General features: G+C 41.2%; 1 protein-coding gene across 2 annotated transcripts in view; it reads right to left on the bottom strand.

The window, feature by feature from the left end:
- Window positions 1-2,415: 2,415 nt before the first annotated feature.
- LOC135405174 (vasculin-like) overlaps window positions 2,416-23,711 on the bottom strand; it is a 44,836-nt gene continuing 23,540 nt past the window's right edge. The window contains exons 6-14 of one of the 2 annotated variants that reach the window (XM_064639873.1): window positions 22,427-22,550; window positions 21,750-21,973; window positions 20,999-21,065; window positions 11,503-11,687; window positions 10,555-10,686; window positions 9,917-10,078; window positions 7,103-7,275; window positions 4,750-4,852; window positions 2,416-2,863 (exon numbers count right to left, since the gene is read on the bottom strand). In XM_064639873.1, the coding sequence (XP_064495943.1) occupies window positions 2,705-2,863; window positions 4,750-4,852; window positions 7,103-7,275; window positions 9,917-10,078; window positions 10,555-10,686; window positions 11,503-11,687; window positions 20,999-21,065; window positions 21,750-21,973; window positions 22,427-22,550 (1,329 nt within the window). In that variant the 3' untranslated portion in view covers window positions 2,416-2,704. Of the gene's footprint in view, window positions 2,864-4,749; window positions 4,853-7,102; window positions 7,276-9,916; window positions 10,079-10,554; window positions 10,687-11,502; window positions 11,688-20,862; window positions 20,882-20,998; window positions 21,066-21,749; window positions 21,974-22,426; window positions 22,551-23,711 lie in introns of those variants that run through there. The other variant, XM_064639874.1, reaches the window with a different exon arrangement.

The following is a 23,711-nucleotide window of genomic DNA, read 5'->3' as shown; positions in this document are numbered from 1 at the left end:
AATTGAGCTGTGGACAGCTTGGGCCCTGAATTTGAGTGGTTGCAGCTGTGAAGTTGTGAAGGAATGTAAACAATGAAGATGAGAAGGTGGACAGGGAGGACAGAGCTGCGGGGCAGCTGTGATAGCCAGAGAGCCTGGACTGTTTGCTGAGTCACCCTGAGTTGCAGAAGCTATAGAGCAACCAATCTTAAGATGTGTATGTAGTAAGGGCACCAATGGTGGTGAAACATGCTGGCTAGGGGAGACTATAAATTAACAATGTTTGTATGAAATAAAGTTTTTTCTGCGTAAAATCCCAGTGTGGTGTCCGTCCCGACAACACACAAACCCACACTTCCCACAAAAAAACACCCCTACCACTTTGGCCCAAAACTGTTAGATGCCGCCTTATAAAAACATGTCTTTTTCTAAAGAAGTTAAACATGAACAAAATCTCAGCTTTATATTTTTGCTTTAGTTTTAAATTGCAAATTACTTACTATAAAAAGTAGTGTAATTCAAAAATATTTTAAAAGAGGAATGTCTCTATATAAGGTATGTTATAAATGTATGTGACATCACCAAGAGCAGTTGTACTTATGAATTAATGCTCCATAGTTTGTACAACCCTTTGTAAAATATTTAAAGAACTAAAACAAACCAAACTATAAATAATACAATAGTTTTTAAATGTGTGGTTAATAAAGAAAATAATTTGACACAAAGTAAGCAAAACAGGTGCTTACTGCATAGATATACTTCTGCAGCTATAAAAGCAAGATCTGGTGATAAAAATATTTTTAACTCATTTTGAAATGCAGTCACTGCTGCCAGAGTACATCTAATATAAAGGCAAACAAAACTTAAATAGATTTTAAAACAATACCCCTGATGCTATGCACTGAGCCAATACTCTGTAAATCAGTCTATTTTTCATGTAATAGACAAATCCAGTCAGTGTAATTATTTTTTCTGCACGTGTAGGAGACTGGAGGAATGGTTGACTGGCTCAAAACAACCAGGTGGAAAAGTGGTGAGGGAACAAGGGTGAGTTCTGCATAGGTGGGCAGCGCACTGCTCCCTCCCACCCCTCTGCTGCACAGTGCATGCACATTTGAAAAGTCGGCAGCAGTCGGCACTGTAATGGGGGCGGTCGACCACATGGGACCACGGTAAACCCCAAAATGGTGCCAGGAACATTCTGGCTCTGTGTAAAGTGCAGGCGTGAGACTTTGGCACTGAAATTAGCATAGGCCCACCTGGGGGAGGGGTACAGGGGACCAGAACTGATAAAAAACCAGAAACACAGAATCACAGGATATGCCAAGTTGGAAGGGACCCACAAAGATCATCAAGTCCGACTCCTGGCCCTGCACAGGACCATCCCCAAGAGTCACACCACATGCCTGAGAGTATTGTCCAAATACTTCTTGAACTCTGGGAGGCTTGGTGCTGTGACCACTTCCCTGGGGAGACTGTTCCAGTGCCCAATCACCCTCTGGTTGAAGAACCTTTTTCTAATGTCCAACCTAAACCTCCCCTGACACAACTTCAGGCCATTCCCTTGGCTCCTGTCACTGGTCACCACAGAGGAGAGATCATTGCCTATCTCTCTTCTTCCCCTCATGAGGAAGTTGTAGACTGTGATGAGGTCTTCCCTCAGTCTCCTCTTCTGTAGGCTGAACAGACCAAGTGCCTTCAGCCACTCCTCATATGGTTTCCCCTCAAGGCCCTGGATTTAAAAGCTGCTGAGACCATGCTGGATCCTAGGGTGGTGCCTATCTACCTCTCTCTCCTTTTTCTTTCCCTTTCTTCTCCTACCTTCTTCTTCTTGAAATAGATGGTAAGTTTGACCAAAAAATCCAGTCAAAGCCTTGCCAAGTGCCTCATTCTATCTGGATGTTCTAAAGTTTGCAAATAAAGTTGTTTGCTATTGAACCTCCTGAGAACTTTGTTGTTTCTCCCATGCCCCACCCAGAGTAAATCAAACTACCTTCCCCTAAACCCACTGAGCAGGATGGGGCATTACAGCACATGAATAGTAAAATTAAATTGCTTTTTTTGCCCCCAAGAAACATGTTCACTGTGAGAATACTCAGTCTTGCAATACCCCACATAAAGCCTTCAAATTAAAGGTTAGTTCTAGGAATTTGAAACCGAAACATCAGGGTTTTTTTCCGTTAATAATGATGACTACATTATAAATGGCTAAAGAACAACTGTGTGTGGAAAAAGCAGAACAGTACAACAGCTCAATTAAGGAAAAGAGTTTTAGTGCACTTTTGTAGCAAACATGCTACATTGCCCTTTTTGCATACAAAGTAGACTCAAGGATTTCTGTTTTAAGAAAGAAATTATTTGGCAAGCAAAACACTGTGTCAAGCTGCCTTTTTTTTTTCCTAATATACTTGGACATATTAAGACAGAAGCCTTGCTAAATGTTACACAATTCCTTTTGTTTTTATTTTTGAGAAAGTCTGATTTATTACACTGTCACATTGCTACTCAGAAATGCTGCAGTGATGAAATCAGTCAATGTTGGGTCAACCGAAGTCCTCATTCTACATTTTTTCACAAAGAAATTACAGTAATGTTCAACACAACATTTCTTGCTTTCTTCTCTAATGGGGCATGTTACTACATCAATTAGAAATTTTTTTCCAAACAAGAGATCCCCAAATTTTCATGGGATCAAAACAAGCTTCTACAGATGTTACAAAAATCTTCACACATCATCATCATCTGATGTATCACTGCTGCTTGTCTCTGAATCCTCATTCTCCAGAGCAGGTTTGAAAGTGCTGTTTTTCCAGGGGCTAAATTTAAAATCACAGATTAAGCCATTTTTCAAAATGCCATTTTTCCGAAGGCCATTTTTTTGTAACTGAAATGAGAAAACAAGATAAAGAAAAAGCTAAACACAACACTCTGTTGCATTTCAGCATTCTCTATGTCATCTATGGGCTACATTAGATCCACTGCACAACCTATTTTATATATATATACACACAAAGGAAAATTCACCTGAGAGCCTTTACTTCTGGGCCAGCCACCTGCATCCAAGAGCCTCCAACTATACTAAACTAAGCTCCTGCAGTGAACAAGAGTTTACCTTCTTCTCACCCACTTCCTCAGATATCTCGCCCCAGTGATCCCTCCCACATTGTCTCTCCCGTGATGCAGTCCCTTTTTTCATAGTGTGCTGCAAACACCTGTGCTAAGAAGGGCAGATTCTGCAGTGAGGAAGGGGCCCAAGAAAAGAAGAAGCAGGGAGGAATGGGTATCCCGGTCTGTCCACCTGATGCAGTTGGAAAGTCAAAGACAGTGGAGAGAAAGAAACAATTTATTCTACAAGAAAGAAATTACTGCATTTTCAGACATAGTGCAGAAGCTGGGCAATAATCCAAGCACTTAAGAGTTTAATATTCCAAATGCTCTAATTAGCACCTGCATGGCTAGACTCATGGAAATATCAAATGTTCAGATTTAACACTATGCATTATTCTCCCTTCCAGCCTCTCCTCTCTCACTGATCCCTATCAGGTATGTAAAACACTCCGAATAAAAAAAAGGTAATTTTTTTTTTTAATTGGAGTCTACATTGTCTTTTTGGACTTTGTTACTAGTGAATGAAGAGTCCCTCAATTTCCAACAGAGAAAATTCATATTTTGGAAAGCCAAGGAAACTGCACAAAAACTTTGAAAGAAAATTTCCTTTCCTCAGGCTAAGATGAAGAGTTGGAAAGCCTGTGCAATTCTACTACCAGCAATGCCAAAACTACTCAAAACCACTCCCCTACCCTTCCCTTGATATTTTGAGAACAGGCCTACTGTATCAGGGCTTAATTAGATGATGCTACTTTGGTCTGTGTTTGGCCCAGCCACTTGTGAAAGTTTGTTCTTTTCCTGCCAAGTTATGAGAAAACAAGCACTGATAAATGAGAACTTCATCCTTGAAGCAAGCATCTTGTATAAACTGAAATTAATTGCTGTTTTATGATTGGCTCATCGCCTTTCAAGGGCGTTTGAAGGAGAAAGTGAAGAGGAGGAGGATGAAGTAAGCCCCCAGACTCATTTAGAAAAGACCCCTGAGGTATAACGTGCAAGCGTGGGGGGAATTCCAAGGTACCCATGCAGGCGCAGAAGAGATGCCACTTGCATAACAAGGGGTGGGACTGAAGGTCTCTAGCTGGGCAGTGCTGGCCACACCTGCCCAGGTAGATGTCACCAATTAATTGTATAAAAAGCAGATAGCTCATTCTGGGGAGGCAAGCTTTACATCAAAGGACAACGTTGCCTTCTGCGGGGACGCCCACTATCTTGTGAGCCTGCCGACTCTCTGAGAATGCAGCTGCTGCTATGGGTAATTCTAGGCATTCTGGGTCGGTAAGATAACTTCATAAGCAACACCTGGGTGACTGTGGGAGTCATACTGAGGGCTTATTTTCCTACTCCTTCCTCTCTCTCAGGTTTTCGTTTTGTTGGCCACCTCTTGGTAATAAATATTGGTCTTTGTTGAGCTTTCAATGGTGTATGGTTTCAGTTTCAGCATCCTTTCGAACTCTCTCTATTACACCTACCTACAATAAGTACTGGTCCCCTATCTTTTTAAAGCAACTATTATTCTGAAAGCACAAGGAGACGAGAGAGAAAAGAAAAAGGGTGCTGAAATGGCAGCATCCATAACCATCAGAATTACTGGAGATCCCCCTTAAAGGTAGACAGGGTAGCCATTGACAAGTTCATAAAGGAACATTAAATTAGCGTTACCTGTTCACTAATGATTTGAAATTCCCTCATCTCATCCTCTGTTAGTGGAGCACATGTTTCATCATTTTCACTGTCTTCCTGCCAGCCCATCTCCTTTAACAACCTTTAAAATAAAAAGGACAACATTAAGGAATTTGCTACACACAGATGTTTCAAGCTCTACCTACGTAAATGTGTAAAAGACCTGTAATAAATGGATTAATTGGTCCATAATTATTTTAAACAAACTGTTACATAAAAGTAGTTTTGTTAAAAGCCTTACAAAAGATATATAAAGCACGAAAGTTGAGTAGTTCTCAGGTCCTTCACAGATGACCCTGTTTTACATCTACATGTTAAATTTCAAAGCTTGCAAAAATTAAACAGTAATACTTTATTCATAGAACATATTCTTATTTTCAAGCATATATCAACACTATCACTTGCACATACCAAGTACTACATTTCCTGCCATCAGGTTTCACATAGACCCTGCTCTTCTGCCAACCACTGAACATAAGGACACAAAAGCCAAATTTCATCATATTATCTCACTTAGAATCATCAAGGTTGGAAGAGACCTTTAAGATCATCAAGTCCAACCATCAACCCAGGACGACCAATGTAACCCCTAAACCACATCACCCAGCACCAGATCCAGATGCCTCTTAAACACCTCCAGGGATGGTGACTCCACCCCCTCCCTGGGGAACCTATTCCAATGCCTGACCACCCTAACAGTGAAAAATTTTTTTCTAATATCTAATATGAATCTCCCCTGTATCAGCTTAAGCCCATGTCCTCTTGTCCTCTCACTGCAGGCACAGTAGAAGAGACCAGCCCCCACCTCCTACAACCTCCTTTCAAGTAGCTGTAGAGAGCAATGAGGTCTCCCCTGAGCCTCCTCAAGATTAAATTAACCCAGCTCCCTCAGCTGTTTCTCATAGGACATGTTCTCTAGTCCTTTCACAAGCCTTGTTGCCCCTCTCTGGACACGCCTCAGCACCTCAGTGTCCTTTTTGAAGTGAGGGGCCCAGAACTGGACACAGTACTCGAGGTGCGGCCTCACCAATGCCAAGTACACTTCCCTGGTCCTGCTGGCCACACTATTTCTGACACAAGCCAGGATGCCATTGGCCTTCTTGGCCACCTGGGCACACTGTTGGCTCATGTTCAGCTGACTGTCAAACAGCACACCCAGGTCCCTTTCTGCCAAACAGCTCTCAAGACACTCTTCCCCCAGCCTATAGCTGCACGGGGTTGCTGTAGCCCAGGTGCAAGACCTGGCACTTTGCCTAATTGAACCTCATGCAGTTGTCCTTGGCCCATTAAATGAGTCTGTCCAGGTCTCTCTGCAGAGCCTTCCTACCATCAAACAGATCAACACTCCCACCCAACTAGGTGTCATCTGCAAAGTTACTGAGGGTGCACTTGATCCCCACAACCAGATCATCACTTCATGATCTTTATTACCAGCTGAAAAAAGGCTGACAGCTTTTCATATTCTGTTTCAATTGGATGGCTGCTCTCCAGGACTGCCGCAATAAAGAAAGCAAAAGATATAAGAATTTGGATCATCTGCAAGTTCAGCTGTTGATGCACAGGACTTCTCTTAAAAGCATATCTGGTATTGGGACTATGGACTTTACAGCCCATTAAGCTGCAACTTCCATCATCAATATATTTGCATAAGAAGTTATCAAGGGCAAATGACTTTAGTACAATCAAGTGACCCTGGCTACACTAGTTCAAGCAGGAAGAGAGCAGAATCTAAGCAACTACCTTCATTTTAAGACAAGAAATCTGTCAGGTGGAAAAGTAACTTTCCATAACTGCTCTGATGGAGCAGCAGTGTAGGAATGCTGGCGATGTTCTTCCATGAGAACCAACATCAGAGGTGGTTCCTCATCTCAGACCCATAGTATCTTCTGCATCAAGTTTGGAGACAGAGGTAATGCACATGAGAGAAATGGCATTGATCGATCCTAAGTGACAGAAGCACGATTCAGGATGCAATGGCCTGTTTCTTTTTTTCTAGTACATACTAATGTCAGAGCCAGGATAGGCTTTTTTGCAATTGAATCTCACCTGACAGCTGATGCTGATATTCCAGCATAGACAGACTAAAACTAGGAGTGATTTTGGGATGAAGGGAAGAAAATAAATGGAGACAGATTCCTCCCATGACTACACAAGTCTAGTATAAAGTATATTCCATGTTAAATTAGTACGTCTGAAATTTAGACTTTGACAGTATTCATTAAACATTTTATGTGTTCTCAGTTTTCAGATTCTGACTTCTGAACTAGTAAGAATTTAAGACATGCTTGCTTACCATAAAGGAACACTCTTTATAATATAATAAAGTACATACCTATGCTCTGCCTCAAGTGAGCTTGAAAGAACATCTGCCTGAGGGAATGCTGAAGATTGAATGATCTGTTGAGCATTGCCATTCTCTTGCGGAATTTCATTTTCAAAGTTTCTGTTTATATCTCTTGCATGATGAGGACTGATGCTGTTGTGTAAGTTAAAGGACTCATCATCCTGTTAATAATAATTATTATTACAAAGTTTAACAGTAAATTTCATTCACAAGTAAATGTCTGCAAATGCTTCAATTCAGTGATTCTGTTTAATTTAAATTAAGTTTAAATGGAGATGCTCTATACTACTTTGGGGGTAATTCTGTTCATACTTCTAGAGTTTGCAATACCTGGATACTACAGAAATCCTAAGTTATGCCACTGATCAAGTAATGTAGAAATCAACTCCCATGCTCAGTCTTAAACTTTTTTCTACAAAGCTTCAAACATATCTTAAAATTCAAATTTATTATTTCTATAAGTATGAAAGGCAGTTTAAATAAGTTATCTGTTGAACTCACAAACAAGGTTTCTACTTAAATATCAGCCACGTATGTCAGAACAGGTTTAAAAGCAAAAAGAGTTCTCAAGTTTGCTTAGTTTAAGGGGCAGGTCACAGCCAACTTACCTCAACCAGCAAATTAATCTGCCACAAGTTCAGAAAGATTGGATACTGCTCTTTACATTCAGACAACAGTTTCCCCTAAATGCATCACAGCTTCTCAGGCTGTTGTTACAACTGTAACTTACTAGCCATGAAATAAGAACTAGGAAGAAAGTTTATTTAGAAAGCAGACTGTTCGGGCTCATTTAAATATTAAAAGCTCTTTAATCCTATAAATCAGAGATGTTTCCTTTAACTTTACTCATTCAATAACTTGTAATTCTTATTTAGTAATGAGCCAAATAGCCTCAGAAGTCTTACCAACTGTCAAAACAAAGAATAGTATGAACATTATCCAGCTAACATCCTTTTGACAACAAAATCCCTAAACTTGGTATATAACAGCATTATCCATAGCAGGAGGCAACTGCTCAACCAGCCAGTTCTGCACTTGTACAAATTCATACTTCAGAGTCCACAATCAAGACCATCCATCATCGTTCCTGTCCCACTCACAGTGCTGTCTCCAGAAATTTTAGAATGCTCAGCAAGAATTTCATAAGAACAAGTACCCAATAAACATATATTCACCTGTTAAATCATACACCTGAAGAATGCATCTCATATAAATCTCAAAATTAATAAAAATAGTAAATAATTTTAATCTTTTAGGGAAAAATAGCTTCCAAGTATGATTCAGCTGCTGATCATGATTTGTCTCATTATTTCAGAGGTGAAATCTGTTACTGCAGACAGTAACAGCAGCATCAACAGGATCATGTCATAAAAAGTCTGTTACACAGTTATCTCCCTATCCATTCAGTTGCACACCATGCCTTCGACTGATGATCATTAAAATGAATGTTAGAAGTAGGACAACTATTAGTTACATGATTTTTTTTTAACATCTTTTCAGACCTGTTAGTGAAACAGCAAGGGCAAGGAAGAGGATGCATGCACTTACTGAATAACTCCAGGCTATGTGATACCTGTCCAAGGACATTACAATTTTCACTACTAAACACTCCCCCCCACACACATACTGCTTCTGAAAATCAGGGACAACAAAATGCATTTGACATAAGTATCATGAAGATATTAAGAACTCAAGACAATTTCAGGAACAGAAATTCTCACCAAATTCATGTTCAGAATTCTGACGCTCAAGACTGTTTCCCATGATCTTTTTAATTTTAAATCAAAATTTTCTGTATTTCTGAAACACAGATGAACAGCATTTCCCCCAACATCCATCTCAGGGTGCTCAGCCATAAAATGCCTAATGGAAAGATGCATACCTTTTCCAACTGACACATACAGCTAAGTTGTACGGTCCTATTAGAACAAATTTTATTTTGCCCAAAATAGGAACTGGGTCAGAAAAGTGAATCTTACTTTTATGAGCAATGCATACTGGCAATGTTTCTTTTTTCATGTATCTGAATAACTCTTCCTCAAAACCACTCATTTTATTTGTCTGGCTGATTTGTAATTTGTGCCCCTTTATTTTGTTTACACTTTAAATCACTCATTTAGAGCAAACATAGGCTTTTAATCACCTCATCCTGAATAATACATTTCTTCACTTGGACTATGTATGATAAATATGCTTATGGCTTGTTGGTGGCTGATAGCTCTGACAAAAATATTCTCAGATGCCAGCTATGCACTGCATAAACTGATTCAAATTGAAAGAAAACTGACACATAATATTATACATAGTATAGACCTCCAAGTTCTCAATTAGGAAGTAAAAACAGGTTCTTTATATATACATAAATCAAACTACTGCCCCTATGACTAGACCAAGAATAGAGAACTTTTGGCTATCTAAACACTCCAATTAGAAAGGAAATGGTTTAAGAAGCAGAACCAAGTTTTTCCATTAATTGTTCTAGGATAACTAACAGCCAAGGTGTGAAACACTGCCCTCCACAAAGATTAGGTTAGTGTACTTTATTGTTGCTAATAAACTCAGACACATCTGTTTCTAACATGCATGAACAGATACTGCAGAAAGAAAAAAAAAAAACTAAGAAGCACTGAAGAAAGAGTAGTACTTGGAACAACTTTTAAAAATTCATCAAAAGGTAATTACTTTCCTTCATTTAGAGATCAAGACCATGACTTAACAGCTGTTTACAGTCAAATAAAAAGTAGTTTATGTTTGGTCTGAGAACTGTTACTGCTGGATCAACAATAGTATGAACAAAACTACCTTCTCTTGCCCAACATGATTCTTGTCTTCACGTTCCTCTTCCACTCTATCTTGTTTCAATGCTTTCAAAAATTCACTCTTATCATTCCGCATTCTTGTCAATTTTGTTAAACGAGGCTGACCAACTTTGTCAATAGGGGGTGATAAATTTGACCAATTACACTAATGTAGGGGAAGGTCAGAAAAAAAGAAAAAAATATTAGAAGTCTATTCATTTAGAAAACTTTGAATGAAAGACAAAGACTCACAGGCACCTGTAGTTTCAGGTTTCATGTATATCCACAATAAAAAGTAGAGGGGAGATATAGTTCTTAGATGTAACCCCAGAGATGAAGGTTTACAAAGCGTTGCTAACAAACTGAACCTTTTGAAGTGTTCACACTATTAGCAGTTTTGAACTTTAAATCTACCAGTTTATCCTTCCAATGCACCATTTTCTCTCCAAATCAAACTTACAAAGCAAATACTGCAGTGCTTAAAGGCCAGTGATGTACCTTCCATATTTCTCTCTCCCACACTAACTTCCACAAAAATAAACTTATTTAATATAGTTCTCCATAAATCTTACTGATCCAGTTATCCAACCAACCAAATTTAAAATTTGATAGATTTGATAAAAACTACAGACATTGCTTTACCTCTTTTATTGAATTCTGTGATACAGTAAATGCCTTGGCAGTTGATTTGAGAGGACTGAAATTGCCAATACCATATGCAGATTCATGAGAAAATGGATTCCAAAGTTTATTTTCTTTTGCTTGGCTTTTCCACTGTGTAAGATAAACAAAAGTTTTAACAAAAATTTAGAGAGCCATTAACTACAACAGGATTATTTTCAGAAATATTTAGAAAAAATGATTAAACAAAAGCAAATCATAACTGCAACCATAATTTAGAGCAAATGCCTGTTTTATTGTGGAAAAGAGACTGTTTACGAGCAATTAATCCTCTCTTACAAGTACTGTTTACACTTTTTATATAGAGATAAATTTACAAACAATTCAGATACTAATATTTGAAGTATTAAGAACCAAACACATAAGTCTTTAAGAGCTGAAAGTAGTGTTTTTAATGTAGTATGTTAAGAGAGTTAAGAACAGCTCCATCAGATGTTCTCAGGAGCACAGAAAAATTCCTGAAACAAAATCAAAATATGAACATGGAAAGTTGCATATGGAGAGGGACCAAAATGACACTAAGCACATCCATATCAATAATTGGGAAAAATTCTGGAGGTACTTTTTTGCAAACTATAGTTTTCCACTAGGTATCTTTTTCTGTTAAAAACATATATACAAAAGGCATTTCTATTGTCTAAGTTAAAACATCCCTTTCACTCTCCCTTGGATACCTCTTGCACTTCTCAAAAAAAGGTAAATGAGAAACAGAGAGAGACAATTACAGTATAGTTTAAAAAGAAAAATGGGGAAAAGTGTTTCAATTTACTTTCAGTGTTCTGCACTTAGCAAGATTTGAAAGCATAATACTCTAGGAACAGTACTCTCAGGGGTGAAATAAGCACATTCAGAATTAGAGCATGATGTTTTTTCAGCATGTTGTTCATGCTGCCAGTATCCAAGACTCACCTTTGTGGGTGAAGTAGCAGGTTTAGGGATTAATCCTTTATAAACACTTGTGCCAGTTCCATTCTTTACTGTCTGTGAATGAAGACTTCCTACTATAGGGAATCCAGGTATCTGCAGTTCTTTTGTACTGCTCTTTTTAATGACCAGCATTCTCGGAGATCTAGATTTAGGATTCAAAGGGTAATCTGGGGGGGAAAAAAAAGAAGTGAAAAAGTGTGTGTGTGTATATATCTATATATATATATATAGATATGCATGTGCATGTGTATATATTATTAAGTTCCTAGTTCATAGGATACTGGATAGCCATATAGTCCAGAGCAAACAGGCATAAATCAGAAACCTGGTCTAGTATTAGTTCCCCAAATAACACACTGTACAAACCTGGGTAAAACCTTGTTCTGTTCCATTCAGCCAGGCGGAAAGGGACCTGGGGGTGCTGATCGACAGGAGGCTGAACATGAGCCAGCAGTGTGCCCAGGTGGCCAAGAAGGCCAATGGCATCCTGGCCTGCATCAGGAACAGTGTGGCCAGCAGGAGCAGGGAAGTGATCCTTCCCCTGTACTCTGCATTGGTGAGGCCACACCTTGAGTATTGGAGTTGGGTCAAGGGTTGGACTTGATGATCTTGGAGGTCTTTTCCAACCCAATCTATTCTATGATTCTGTGATTTTCCACAACCCTCTTTTAAAAATATTTTACTTGGAAATGCAGGAATTGTACTTTCAGAAAATAAAGTGTGGTCGGTTGACTCTGGCTGGATGCCAGGTGCCCAACAATGCCACTTTATCACTCCTCAGCTCGACAGGGGAGAGAAAATACAACAAAAAGCTCATGGGTCAAAATAAAGACAGGGAGAGATCACTCACTGATTACCATCATGGGCAAAACAGACTTGACTTGGAGAAATTAACTGAATTTATTAACAATCAAATCAGAGTATGATAATGAGAAATAACCCCAAATTTAAAAACACGTTTCCCCCATTCCTCCCTTCTTCCTGGGCTTAACTTTACTCCTCTCCCCTCCAGCAGCACAGGGGGATAGGGAACAGGTGTTGCAGTCAGTTCATCCCACATTATCTCTGCCACTCCTTCCTCCTCAGGAGGAGGACTCTTCACACTCTTCCCCTGCTTCAGCGTGGGGTCCCTCCCACAGGAGACAGTCCTCCACAAACTTCTCCAACATGGGTCCTTCCCACAGGCTACAGTGCTTCATGAACTGCTCCAGCATGGGCCCTTCCATGGGGTGCAGTCCTTCAGGAACAGCCTGCTCCAGCGTGGGTCCCCCACACACAGGGTCACAAGTCCTGCCAGCAAAACTGCTCCAGCATGGGTTCCTCTCTCTATGGTCCACAAGTCCTGCCAGGAGACTGCTCCAGGACAGGTTTCCCACAGGGTCACAGCCTCTTTCAGGCACATCCACCTGCTCCAGAGTGGGGTCCTCTATGGGCTGCTCTACCATTAATCTCTATGGGCTGCAGGGGCACAATCTGCCTCACCATTGCCTTCACCATGGGCTGCAGGAGAATTGCTGCTCTGGCACCTGGAGCACCTCCTCCCACTCCTTCACTGACTTTGGTGTCTGCAGAGTTGTTGCTCTCACATATTGTCACTCCTGATAGCACCTCACAGGTGTGCTGTCACCCTGGCAATTCCACAGAGACACAAATCACTGCAATGTGCTGGGGCCTGGCCCAGGCCTACCAAGGCATGTTCAACACTACTCAGTACCCTCAGGGGGAACATGTTGTCTCTGGATCTGACAATAATACAACAGGCCCTGCGGCTATTCAAACTGCAGTGACAGACACTGCAGCTGAACCAGAGAACCAACCCATGCCGGTATCAGTAGCCCCTATACACAAGAAAAAATGTACATGAAAGTCATCTTGTGAAAGAGCCTTAATAAAGGAGAAATAAGGAGGGCAAAGATGGCAAAGCAGCAGGGCTATCACAAGGGCCATCCCAGGAACAGGAAGAAGAGACAGAAGAGGTAAGCACTACTTGATCCCTATCCTTGAGTGAGCTGTGTGAGATACGAAAAGATTTAGGTGAGCATATTGCCACCTGGCTGTTCCGATGCTGGGATAACAGGGCTAGCAGTTTGGAATTAGAGGGTAAGGAAGCCAAGCAGTTGGAATCACTTTCTAAGGAAGCAGGCATTGACAAAGCAATGGGAAAAAAGACACAAGCCCTTAGCCTCTGGAGGCCACTCCTGTCAAGCATGAGGGAAAGGTATCCTACAAGATGATATTCCGTGTCAGCCAGGTAAATTAACTGCAATAGAGAAAGGTATCCAATACCTGAGGGAATTAGCCATGCAAGAGATGATTTATTATGACCCAAACAATGCGCAGTTCCTGACAGATCCAGATGAAGTCTTATGCCTACGACCCACATGGCAGAAATTTTCAGAGTGCACCAATGGTACATGCCAACCCCTTGGAAATATTAATCTGGAAAGACAACGTGCCACCAACAGTGGATGAAGCAATTTGTCAAATCCGGGAATATGAAGACAGTATTTCTTCCTCCCTTATCTCGGCTGTGGAGAAACTATCAGATAAATTGACCCAGGAGTTCCATCAATTCAGAGAGGATATGTGCTACTCCCCACCTGTATGGACCCACATCTCAGTGATTGACAAGGGGCATCCTTTCTCGAGAGAGAATATAGAAAGTACACACCATAGGATACCCTGTGGTTTCACCTGCAAGACCACAGAGAGGAGATGAGGAAATGGGATGGAAAACATACCTCAAGCATAGAGGCATAGGGACATAAATTGCAATGAAAAACAATCACAAATGGAGTTGCTGCTCTGGTATCCAGTGGGCAGTTCCACAGGCAGAGTGGAAGGGATGATTTTTACTCTGGATCGTATGGGAAGAAATTCTAATCCATTTCTACAAGAAGTAAGTGCAGAAACCTATGACCAGGACTATAGGGGTCCTGCCTCCAGCCAAGTGAAGGAGAGGGACAACCAGGCTTACTGGACTGTGTGGATCCGATGGCCTGGCACAATAGCCCCACAAGAGTATAAGGCTTTAGTAGACACTGGTGCACAATGTACCCTGATGCCATCAAGATATGTGGGGGCAGAATCCATCTCTATTTCTGGGGTGACAAGGGGATCCCAACAGCTGGCTGTACTGGAAGCTGAAGTGATCCTGACTGGAAACAAATGGCAAAAACACCCCATTGCATCTGGCCCAGAGGCCCTGCGTATCCTTGGTGTAGAGTACCTCAGGAGAGGGTATTTCAAGAACCCAAAAGGGTGGGCTTTCAGTATAGCTGCCTTAGAGACAGATGAAATTAAGCAGCTGCCTACCTTGCCCGGTCTCTCAGAGGACCCTTCTGTTGTGGGACTGCTGGAGGTCAAAGAACAACAAGTGCTGATCATGGCAATATTTCACCAACCCAGACTACCTGATTCCCATCCATAAGCTAATTCACTGACTGGAGAGACAAGGAGTGATCAGCAGGACCTGCTCATCCTTTAACAGTCCCATATGGCCCATGAGAAAGTTGAATGGAGACTAACAGTAGACTATTGTGGCCTGAACGAAGTCATGCTGCCTCTGAGCACTGCTGTACCGGACATGCTAGAACTTCAATATGAGCTGGAGTCAAAAGCAGCCCAGTGGTGCCACCATTGACATTGCTAATGTGTTTTTATCAATACCTCTGGCAACAGAGTGCAGGCCACAGTTTCCTTTCACTTGGAGGAGTGTCCACTATACCTGGAATCGACTGTCCCAGAGGTGGAAACGCAGCCCAACCATCTGCCATGGATTGATCCAGATTGCACTAGAAAAGAATGAAACTCTGGAACATCTGCAATATATTGATGACATCATCGTGTCAAGACAGCAGAAGTTTTTGAGAAAGGGAAGACAATAGTCCAAATCCTTCTGAAAGCTGGTTTTGCCATAAAACAAATTAAGGTCAAGGAACCTGCACAGGAGATCCAGTTTTCAGGAATAAAACGGCAAGATGGATGTCATCAGATCCCAATGAATACGATCAACAAAATAACAGCAATGTCTCCACCAACTCATAAGAAAGAAGCACAAGCTTTCCTAGGTGTTGTGGGTTTTTGGAGAATGCACATTCCAAATTACAGTCTAATTGCCAGCCCTCTCCATCAAGAGACCAGGAAGAAGAATGATTTCCAATGAGGCCCTGAACAATGACAAGCCTTTGAACAAATCAAACAGGAGATAGTTCATGCAGTAGCCCTTGGGCCAGTCAGGACAGGGCAACATGTGAAAAATGTGCTCTACACCACAGCTGGGGAGAATGGCCCTTGGCAGGAAGCACCAGAGGAGACTTGAAGTCGACCCCTCAGCTTTTGGAGTCAGGGATACAAAGGATCTGAAGCCCACTATACTCCAACTGAAAAAGAGATACTGGTAACTTATGAAGGGCTTCAAGCTGCTTCAGAGGTGATTGGTACTAAAGCACAGCTCCTCCTGGCACCCCGGTTACCTGTGTTGGGCTGGGTTTATCTTTCTCTCTCTCCTTTTTATTGTTACTGTTTTTGTTATTACATTATATTTTATTTTGTTTCAGTTGTTGGACTGTTCTCATATCAACTCATGAGTTTTACTTTTTATTTTTATTTTCCTGATTCTCCTCCCCATCCCACTGTTGGGGGGGGAAGGTGGGCAAGCAGCTGTGTGCTGCTTGGTTGCTGGCTGGGGTTAAACCACGACACAGAGTCACCATATCCTACATTTTAAAAAGCCATCTTAAAAGTGTAAATGATTTTAGCTTTGTTTAGCAGGTAGATGTTACAAAACATTTGTGATAACTGTATATTTAGCTCTCATTAAAATTTATGAAAAGATTATTCATGGTACTCACATGCTTCCATCCCATATACACAAGGTAAAATGGAATCTAACAGAAGTATATGTTTTTAACAGTCATTAAAAGGGGATTGTTTTGAATATTAAGTTTCCTTTAAGAGGGAATAAGAACAGCCTTAATTTCAGATTTTCAATCAGAAAACAAGGCTTGCAATAGCAGAACTGTAATAAAGAAAGATACCAAGCTGTAAGCTGTAACAAACTGCTGCATGCTAACTTACAGATCCATGTAGCTAATAGAACCATTTCTTCCTTTGCTTGTGAAGAGTGATACCTAGAAAGTCTGGAAACCTTGCTCTCCTTCATAACAAATTGGGCCACATCATGCAGCAGCCACTGCCAGAAGGCTGCAAAGGTTTTAAAACACTCGAGTCGCTATATAATTTTCCATAACTTGGTTAGGAAAAAAATTTAGCTATTGTTACTCTTATTGAAAGATAACTATTTCCTGACTTTTGCATGAAAGCTGCTAAAAGAACAAAAATAGAAAGCAGCACTATTGTTTAGACTCCTGCAAAAGTTCTTAGCAATTATATATTTATATTGAGGGGTTGGCCTACACCTACTGTTACCTAGGAATGCAAAACATATTGGGGAAGTATGAGAAAAAGAATCAGCAAGATAAAGTACCATTTAAAATGAGCAACAAGTTCCAGACCTCGGTATAAACAACATTTTAAGTTTTAGCTTTTATGTTTAAACTTATTTCCTCAAAAAGAAAGGTTCTTATTTTGACTAAGTTTACTACTTTAAAACCTGTGCAGTCTAAAAGCTGCCACCTTCTTAGAGTGAACGTTTCACTACTTAAAGCCCACAGAACTGTAAAGCAGTAGCCACATTTATCAGGTAGAGATGAGAAAACAAACCTAGACTACAGTTCAGTTAAAGGCCCACTCTTGGGACTGCCTTTCTTCCAAGTAATTCAGCAGCACAACCAACAGCTTAAGACATAGGATTGGGTTTGTGTGGCCAGGTTTTGGTAGTAGGAGGGAGGGCTACAGGGGTGGCTTCTGTGAGAAGCTGCTATAAACTTCCCCCATGTCTGACAGAGCCAATGCCAGCCAGCTGCAGGATAGACTCACCACTGTCTTTCCTTTATAAGAAGGAAAAAAAACTTATCACAGAGGTGCAATTGTGCTCAGAGAAGAGAGGAGTGAGAATATGTGAGGAACAACTCTGCAGACACCAAGGTCAGTGGAGAAGGAGGAGCAGGAGGTGCTCCAGGCATCGAGCAGAGATTCCCCTGCAGCCCGTGGTGAAGACCATGGTGAGGCAGCTGTGCCCCTGCAGCACATGGAAGTCAACAGGGGTGCAGAGATCCACCTTGTTATAGGTTAGAAATCCAGGAGAATTTTTTCTTCCCCCTGCCCCCACTGTAGGAAAGACAGAGTTTGAATGGAAAGGGAGGCGATTAGTGTTAGAAAGGGTCTAACCAGCCAAGCTGCATTCCTAACGAATGGCCCATCAAAGGCTGGGGGGAGAGGGGAGGAGTTTTGGGAGGGGGTGGCTGGCTCTTCTCGGAGGGGAGAGATCAGACTGCGGAGTTCTCTCTCTGGGACAGAGACAGGGTCTGTGTCCGGGCATTTCTGGAGAGGGGGCCTGGAAGCCGGTCTTTCTGGCTTTTCATCCTGGTGAGGCCTGACCTCCGGCCTCGATTGGCTCGCACGTTGCCTCGTGACTCCAGCCAGGACCTACTGGGTTTTTCATCGGAGAGTTGTGTGCTTGCTGGGAGAGAGGGGAGGAGCCTTGGAACACTGTCATCTGAAAGCAAGTCAGTCCCATGAGGGTGGACTGTTTATCCTTCTGCCCTTCTTCCATTGGGGGAAGGGTCTCCGTTTTCTTTTCAGCTTCTCCCACGATCTGAGACCACCCCGCAGACCCCCCTCCCGCGCAGTGACTGTCAGAGCCCAACAGCGCCCCCTGCAGACCACCACAGCGTACTGCAGGCTCTGCACCTCCAGCGATCCAACAGCGCCCCCTGCCGGTCAACACAGAGAACTGCAGGCTCTGCACCTCCAGTGATCCAACAGCGCCCCCTGCCAACCGTGATTAGAACTGCGCTAAAGACAGAGAAGTATTCAGACCTTTTTCTTTTGTTTAAAGGGGACTTTTGGGTACAAGACTGTTGTCTAGTTGGGTTTTTTTGTGTTTTCTTGCTGTTCTTGCCAACATACATATATCTTTTATTAAAGGGTTGTTATTTCTTTTTTTTTTTTTTTACACACTTCCTCGATTGAAGCCCCCTAAATTTTGAATTTACAATTGCTGAGAGAGAGGATTGAGAGTTGAGAGAGGGGCACACCTTCAGGTTGGGCAGAGAAGTGATTGAGAGCAGCCCTGCAAAGAAGGACTTGGGGGTGATGGTTGATGAAAAACTCACCATGAGCCAGTAGTGTGTGCTCACAGCCCAGAAAGCCAACCATGTCCTTGGATGCATCAAAAGGAGCATGGTTAGCAGGTCAAGGAAGGTGATTCTCCCCCTCTACTCTGCTCTCATGAGACCCCACCTGTAGTACTGTGCACATTTCTGGTACCCCCAACATAAGAAGGACATGGAACTGTTGGAGCAAGTCCAGAGGAGGGACACTAAGTTGATAAGAGGACTGGAGCACCTCCCCTATGAAGACAGGCTGAGAAAGTTGGGGCTGTTCTGCCTGGAGAAGAGAAGGTTGCGTGGAGACCTCATAGCAACTATCTGAAGGGGCCTCCAGGCAAACAGAGAGGGACTCGTCATCATGAACTGTAGCGATAGAACAAGAAGTAATAGGTTGTCCTGCCTCTGGCCAGGACAGGGTTAATTTTTTCAGTAGCCAGGAGGGGCACGGCCAGGACCTGGATGTTATTCTATACCACCTCTGTTACAGGACAGAAATTGTGTGAACAATTTCCCTTGCATTTCTGTGTGTTTTACCTTGGCATGGCTGGGTGCAGATAGCAAAAAATGCTGCGCCACTAATATGGCTGCAGGCCTTGTGCCAAGGTGAAGGAGGAGTTCTTTTGGCAAGAAAAGTTCTATGGACACCTGCAGTTATCCAATTAGTGCTGTACACCACAGTATGTTTTCCTTATGTAACCAATGTTGTGTGAACAAGAAACTAAGCGTCATGAGCACTATATAATCTGTCTTTCTCCTAATAAAGAGGACATTTTGCCTGATCATATTGATCCTGGAGCACTCTGTCCATTCCCTTCCATCAACACACCTCACATCATTTTCCGGGGACAGGGGAAGGGGTCCCTTCTGGGTTGCATTGCATAGTGGCACAGTGGGGTACTATCGGGGTGAGTACTCGTGTGCGAATCATTTGTTTCTTGTACACTGTTATTAGTATTGTTGCTGTTACTGTTCTTTTCCTTATCACATTGCTCTTTCCAGAAAATTGTTTCTTATCTCAACCTGTGAACTTTACCTTTTGTACCTCCAATTCTCCTCTCCAGCTTGACACAGGGAGAGGGGGAGGGGGGAGTGAGCGAGCGACGCATGTTTTGGAGTGTCTCAGTGGGAACACTAAATTGGGGAATACCATTCCTAAACCACGACACAGGTATAAAGTGAAAGAGGGGAAATTTAGGTTAGATATTAGGAAGAAGTTCTTTACTGTGAGGGTGGTGAAGCACTGGCGCAGGTTGCCCAGGGAGGTTGTGGATGCTCAAACCCTGGCAGTGTTGAAAGCCAGGTTGGATAAGGCCTTGAGCAACCTGGTCTAGTGGGAGGTGTCCCCGCCCATGGCGGGGGGGTTGGAACTAGATGATCTTTAAGGTCCCTTCCAACCCCTTAACATTCTATGATTCTATAACAAAGCTGGTGAAGGGTCTAGAGAACAAGTCCTGTGAGGAGCAGCTGAAGGAATTGGGGTTTTTTAGTCTGGAAAAAAGGATGCTCATAGGGGACCTTCTCACTCTCTACAACTACCTGAAAGGAGGTTGTAGTGAGGTGGGTGTCAGTCTCTTCTCCCAAGTAACAAGTGACAGGATGAGAGGAAAATGCCTCAAGTTACACCAGGGGAGGTTTAGATTGGATATTAGGAACAATTTCTTCACTGAAATGGTTATCAAGCATTAGAACAGGTTGCTTAGGGAAGTGGTAGAGTTATCGTCTCTGAAGGTATTTAAAAGATGCATAGATGTGGCACTTGGGGACATGGTTTAGTGGTAGACTTGGCAGCGGTTAGGTTAACAGTTGGACTTGATGATCTTAAAGGTGTTTTCCAACCTAAATGATTCTATGATTATCTGCAAACTAACCTGCTCTTCCCAGTCCTAAGTTTCTCTCCAAGATCTTCCAACAGCTCTAATCAGTCAGGGGTATTCTTTTACCAAGTCTTGAGCTAGCAATTACATCACTAGTTTAGGTGACCCACCTTCATTGCATTTCCTCTTGGGAGATAAATTCTTGACATCTTTACAGATGGAAAGAATCCCAGTTGGGGTAACAGATTGATATCCAAATAGAAGTATCACCTCTCTAACAAAAAGATACTTACATTGTAATAATATTGAAGTTTCCTCAATTTCAATTTATATCTGTGTAATATTCTAAAAAAAAAATTCTATGTTACAAATAAAACAACTTTAGATCTCTGCTACATTCTTACATTTAGAAACATCAAAAATACTCACCCCAAGCACCTGCAGCTAAAGAATTATTCTGGTTTGGTGTGCTCTCGTATTCAGGATTCAAAGATGGCTGAAAGGAAGATTTATCATTATTAAATAAAATTTATTAATAAGTCTTGAATTGAACAATGAAATATAGAAACACAATAATATTGGAAGTATGACCTCTGCTGTCAAAGATTTTTAAACGGAGACAGACTAGACACTTCTCCCTGCAACCCAAATAGATCAACACCCACTTGTTTCCTCTTCTCCAACAAAACATCTCAAACAGCAGTCAATAGCATTATACAAACTGTCCAAAGAAAGCAAAACACAGTGATGTATGGTTCTTCAAAGAGGAAGCTCATCCTTCCCCTGACATCCTACAATTTTAGGTTGAAGCATGGGACCTCAAACAGCCAGTGGCAGAAAGATCATTTTGTTAGTACTTCAGATTTCCAGTAAGGTACTTGTGTAGAAGTTAATGCATACACACGCCACAGTAAACTGTGGTAAGATATTATGAAATAAACTTAGAACACAATTATAGTTTCACTTCAACACTTAAGTGACAATAACAAAATCATGATAAAAACTGGATATAGAAAGAAAAACAAATTAGTGGACAAATGACTAACACCCTCTTACCTATGGGAAGGGTGATCCCTTATATGATGATCTGTAACTGGTGAAATCTCATGAAGTAGCTTGCAATGGACAAAATGGTGCAGAAACAATGAAACCTTGTTTATTATAATTACAATTAACTTACAAAATCCTCAGCCTCAAACTGTTTGGTTACTTCCTTGTCTTCCTTTTTCCCAGTTTCATTATCACATACATTGCTTTCATGCAGTCCTTGGCCTTGTCCACAGTGGAAAGTGCTGGTACAAGTGCGGGAACCTCTGCCATGGTATCCCCCAAGATGGTTTATATTTTCTGTACCATCTCTGCCTTGTGAACGCCAACCATTCTTCTCTTTTCTCCCAAAATGCCCTTAGATTTTAAAATTTTAAATAAATGTAATTACTAATGGTTTTGAAAGAACATTCTACTTCTGCAAAATTGGTAGAGAAATTAAGCAAGCAGCTCTACACTCTGGGATGTGACAGTTTAGTAAACTTAGTTTTCATTTACATAATTAGCAGGGAAGAAGAATCTCACAAAACAGTGCCAAAAAAATAGAATAGTAATCCAACATTAAGAAGTCAAACCCTTTTTCTGGCTATTCATTATTATATTGTTAGCTAGAGAATTAACTTAACCACCTTCTTCTTAAGAGAGAAATCCACCTGGAATCACACTACTTTAACCAACCCTTAGTCATCACATCATCTCCCAGAAGATCTATCTTTCCATTACCTCTATTCTACTATAGAATACAGCATTTGGCATAGGACAGCAACAACATAAACATATTTAAAATGTTCCACGAAAACTAAATTATACCTCCGTTAGGCCATCCAATGTTAGGATCAAACCCATCTGAAGAGTTGTGTCTTCTGCGATTTGCTTCATAATGACTGACTGTCCACAGAAAATTTTCAGAATGTTTCTCAAAGTTCAGTGATGACTGTAAAGGAGCACAAGTGGTAGACCTGAGATATCTGATTAATAACAAAACTGAATTATCAAAACTGTAATATGTACATTACTTGTGGTATATACAATCCATTTTTAGAAGGACTATGAATGGCAGACCATACAGCAGTTCGCAAGTATGCATATGTTCAATTAGGTCATCATCTCCCATGCTAGCAGAAGCTATATCTTCTGCTCCAGGACACTGAAACAATGCTGAGGACCATGCTTGTGACACAAAGTAAAAATCCCAAGCGTTTGGTTTGGCAGCAGAACAGAGCACAAGTGACACATGGCAGCAGAGGAAAAATAAAAAAACCGGTAACAAAGGATACAAGATCACAGTTTGGAAGGCAGGAAAGAAGTCTGGGATCTTAGAGTAGTTAGAGACTATACATGTATTGCATAGAAAGCAGAGTTGCTTCCACCAGACAGCTGTACCCAAAAAAGACCCAGTTTATTAGCTGTCATTACAATTTAATAAGGCAAATACAACTAGTTATGAAATACAAGTAAAATCTAGAGTCAAAAGTGTACAGATTCACAAATATACTTCAAATTACCAGATTATAAAGTAGGCACGGTAGAAATTTTAGAGAACTAAATCTTTATAAAGTACTTTCTATTGGTATATTAAACTAAAACCTTATGTTGAGAATAGCACTCAGAAATCCAAACAAATCCTGACTAGAACTCATACCTAAGGGGATTAAACCAAAAAAGGATCATGTCTTACAGCAGCTGTCTTCCTTATTACTTCTATCTGGCTTTACTGTTTTAATACTACAACATTTCTTCCACTGTTACACCTTAAAAATTCAAGAATAAATTTTCATTCTGCAAAAATAGTGTTTAGCCTTACTGTTGTACATGCCACACATACCCCAGTGATAGCAGAAAGCTGCATTACCCAGTACCTCCCTGCTTACATAGCCAACCTTTGATGCAGATGAAGCAAAGCCCCCTTCCCTCCACCACATACTGTGCACATGTGCATTGTATTGCACATGTTCAAGAGATCCAACACTTCCCAGGGCCATAATAGCTACAAATGCATAAATGTACATAAATGTGGAAATGTATTATGTGAGCAAAGTAAGTTTAGTGATTCCAGGGAGTATAAACTTCACTGCATGAAAAGTATCAGCTTTGC

This window comes from Pseudopipra pipra, chromosome W (genome assembly GCF_036250125.1).
Source record: "Pseudopipra pipra isolate bDixPip1 chromosome W, bDixPip1.hap1, whole genome shotgun sequence".
Lineage (NCBI taxonomy): Eukaryota > Metazoa > Chordata > Aves > Passeriformes > Pipridae > Pseudopipra > Pseudopipra pipra.
The sequence above is the reverse complement of the archived record's forward strand: the minus strand, read 5'-3'. Positions and strand labels throughout refer to the sequence as shown.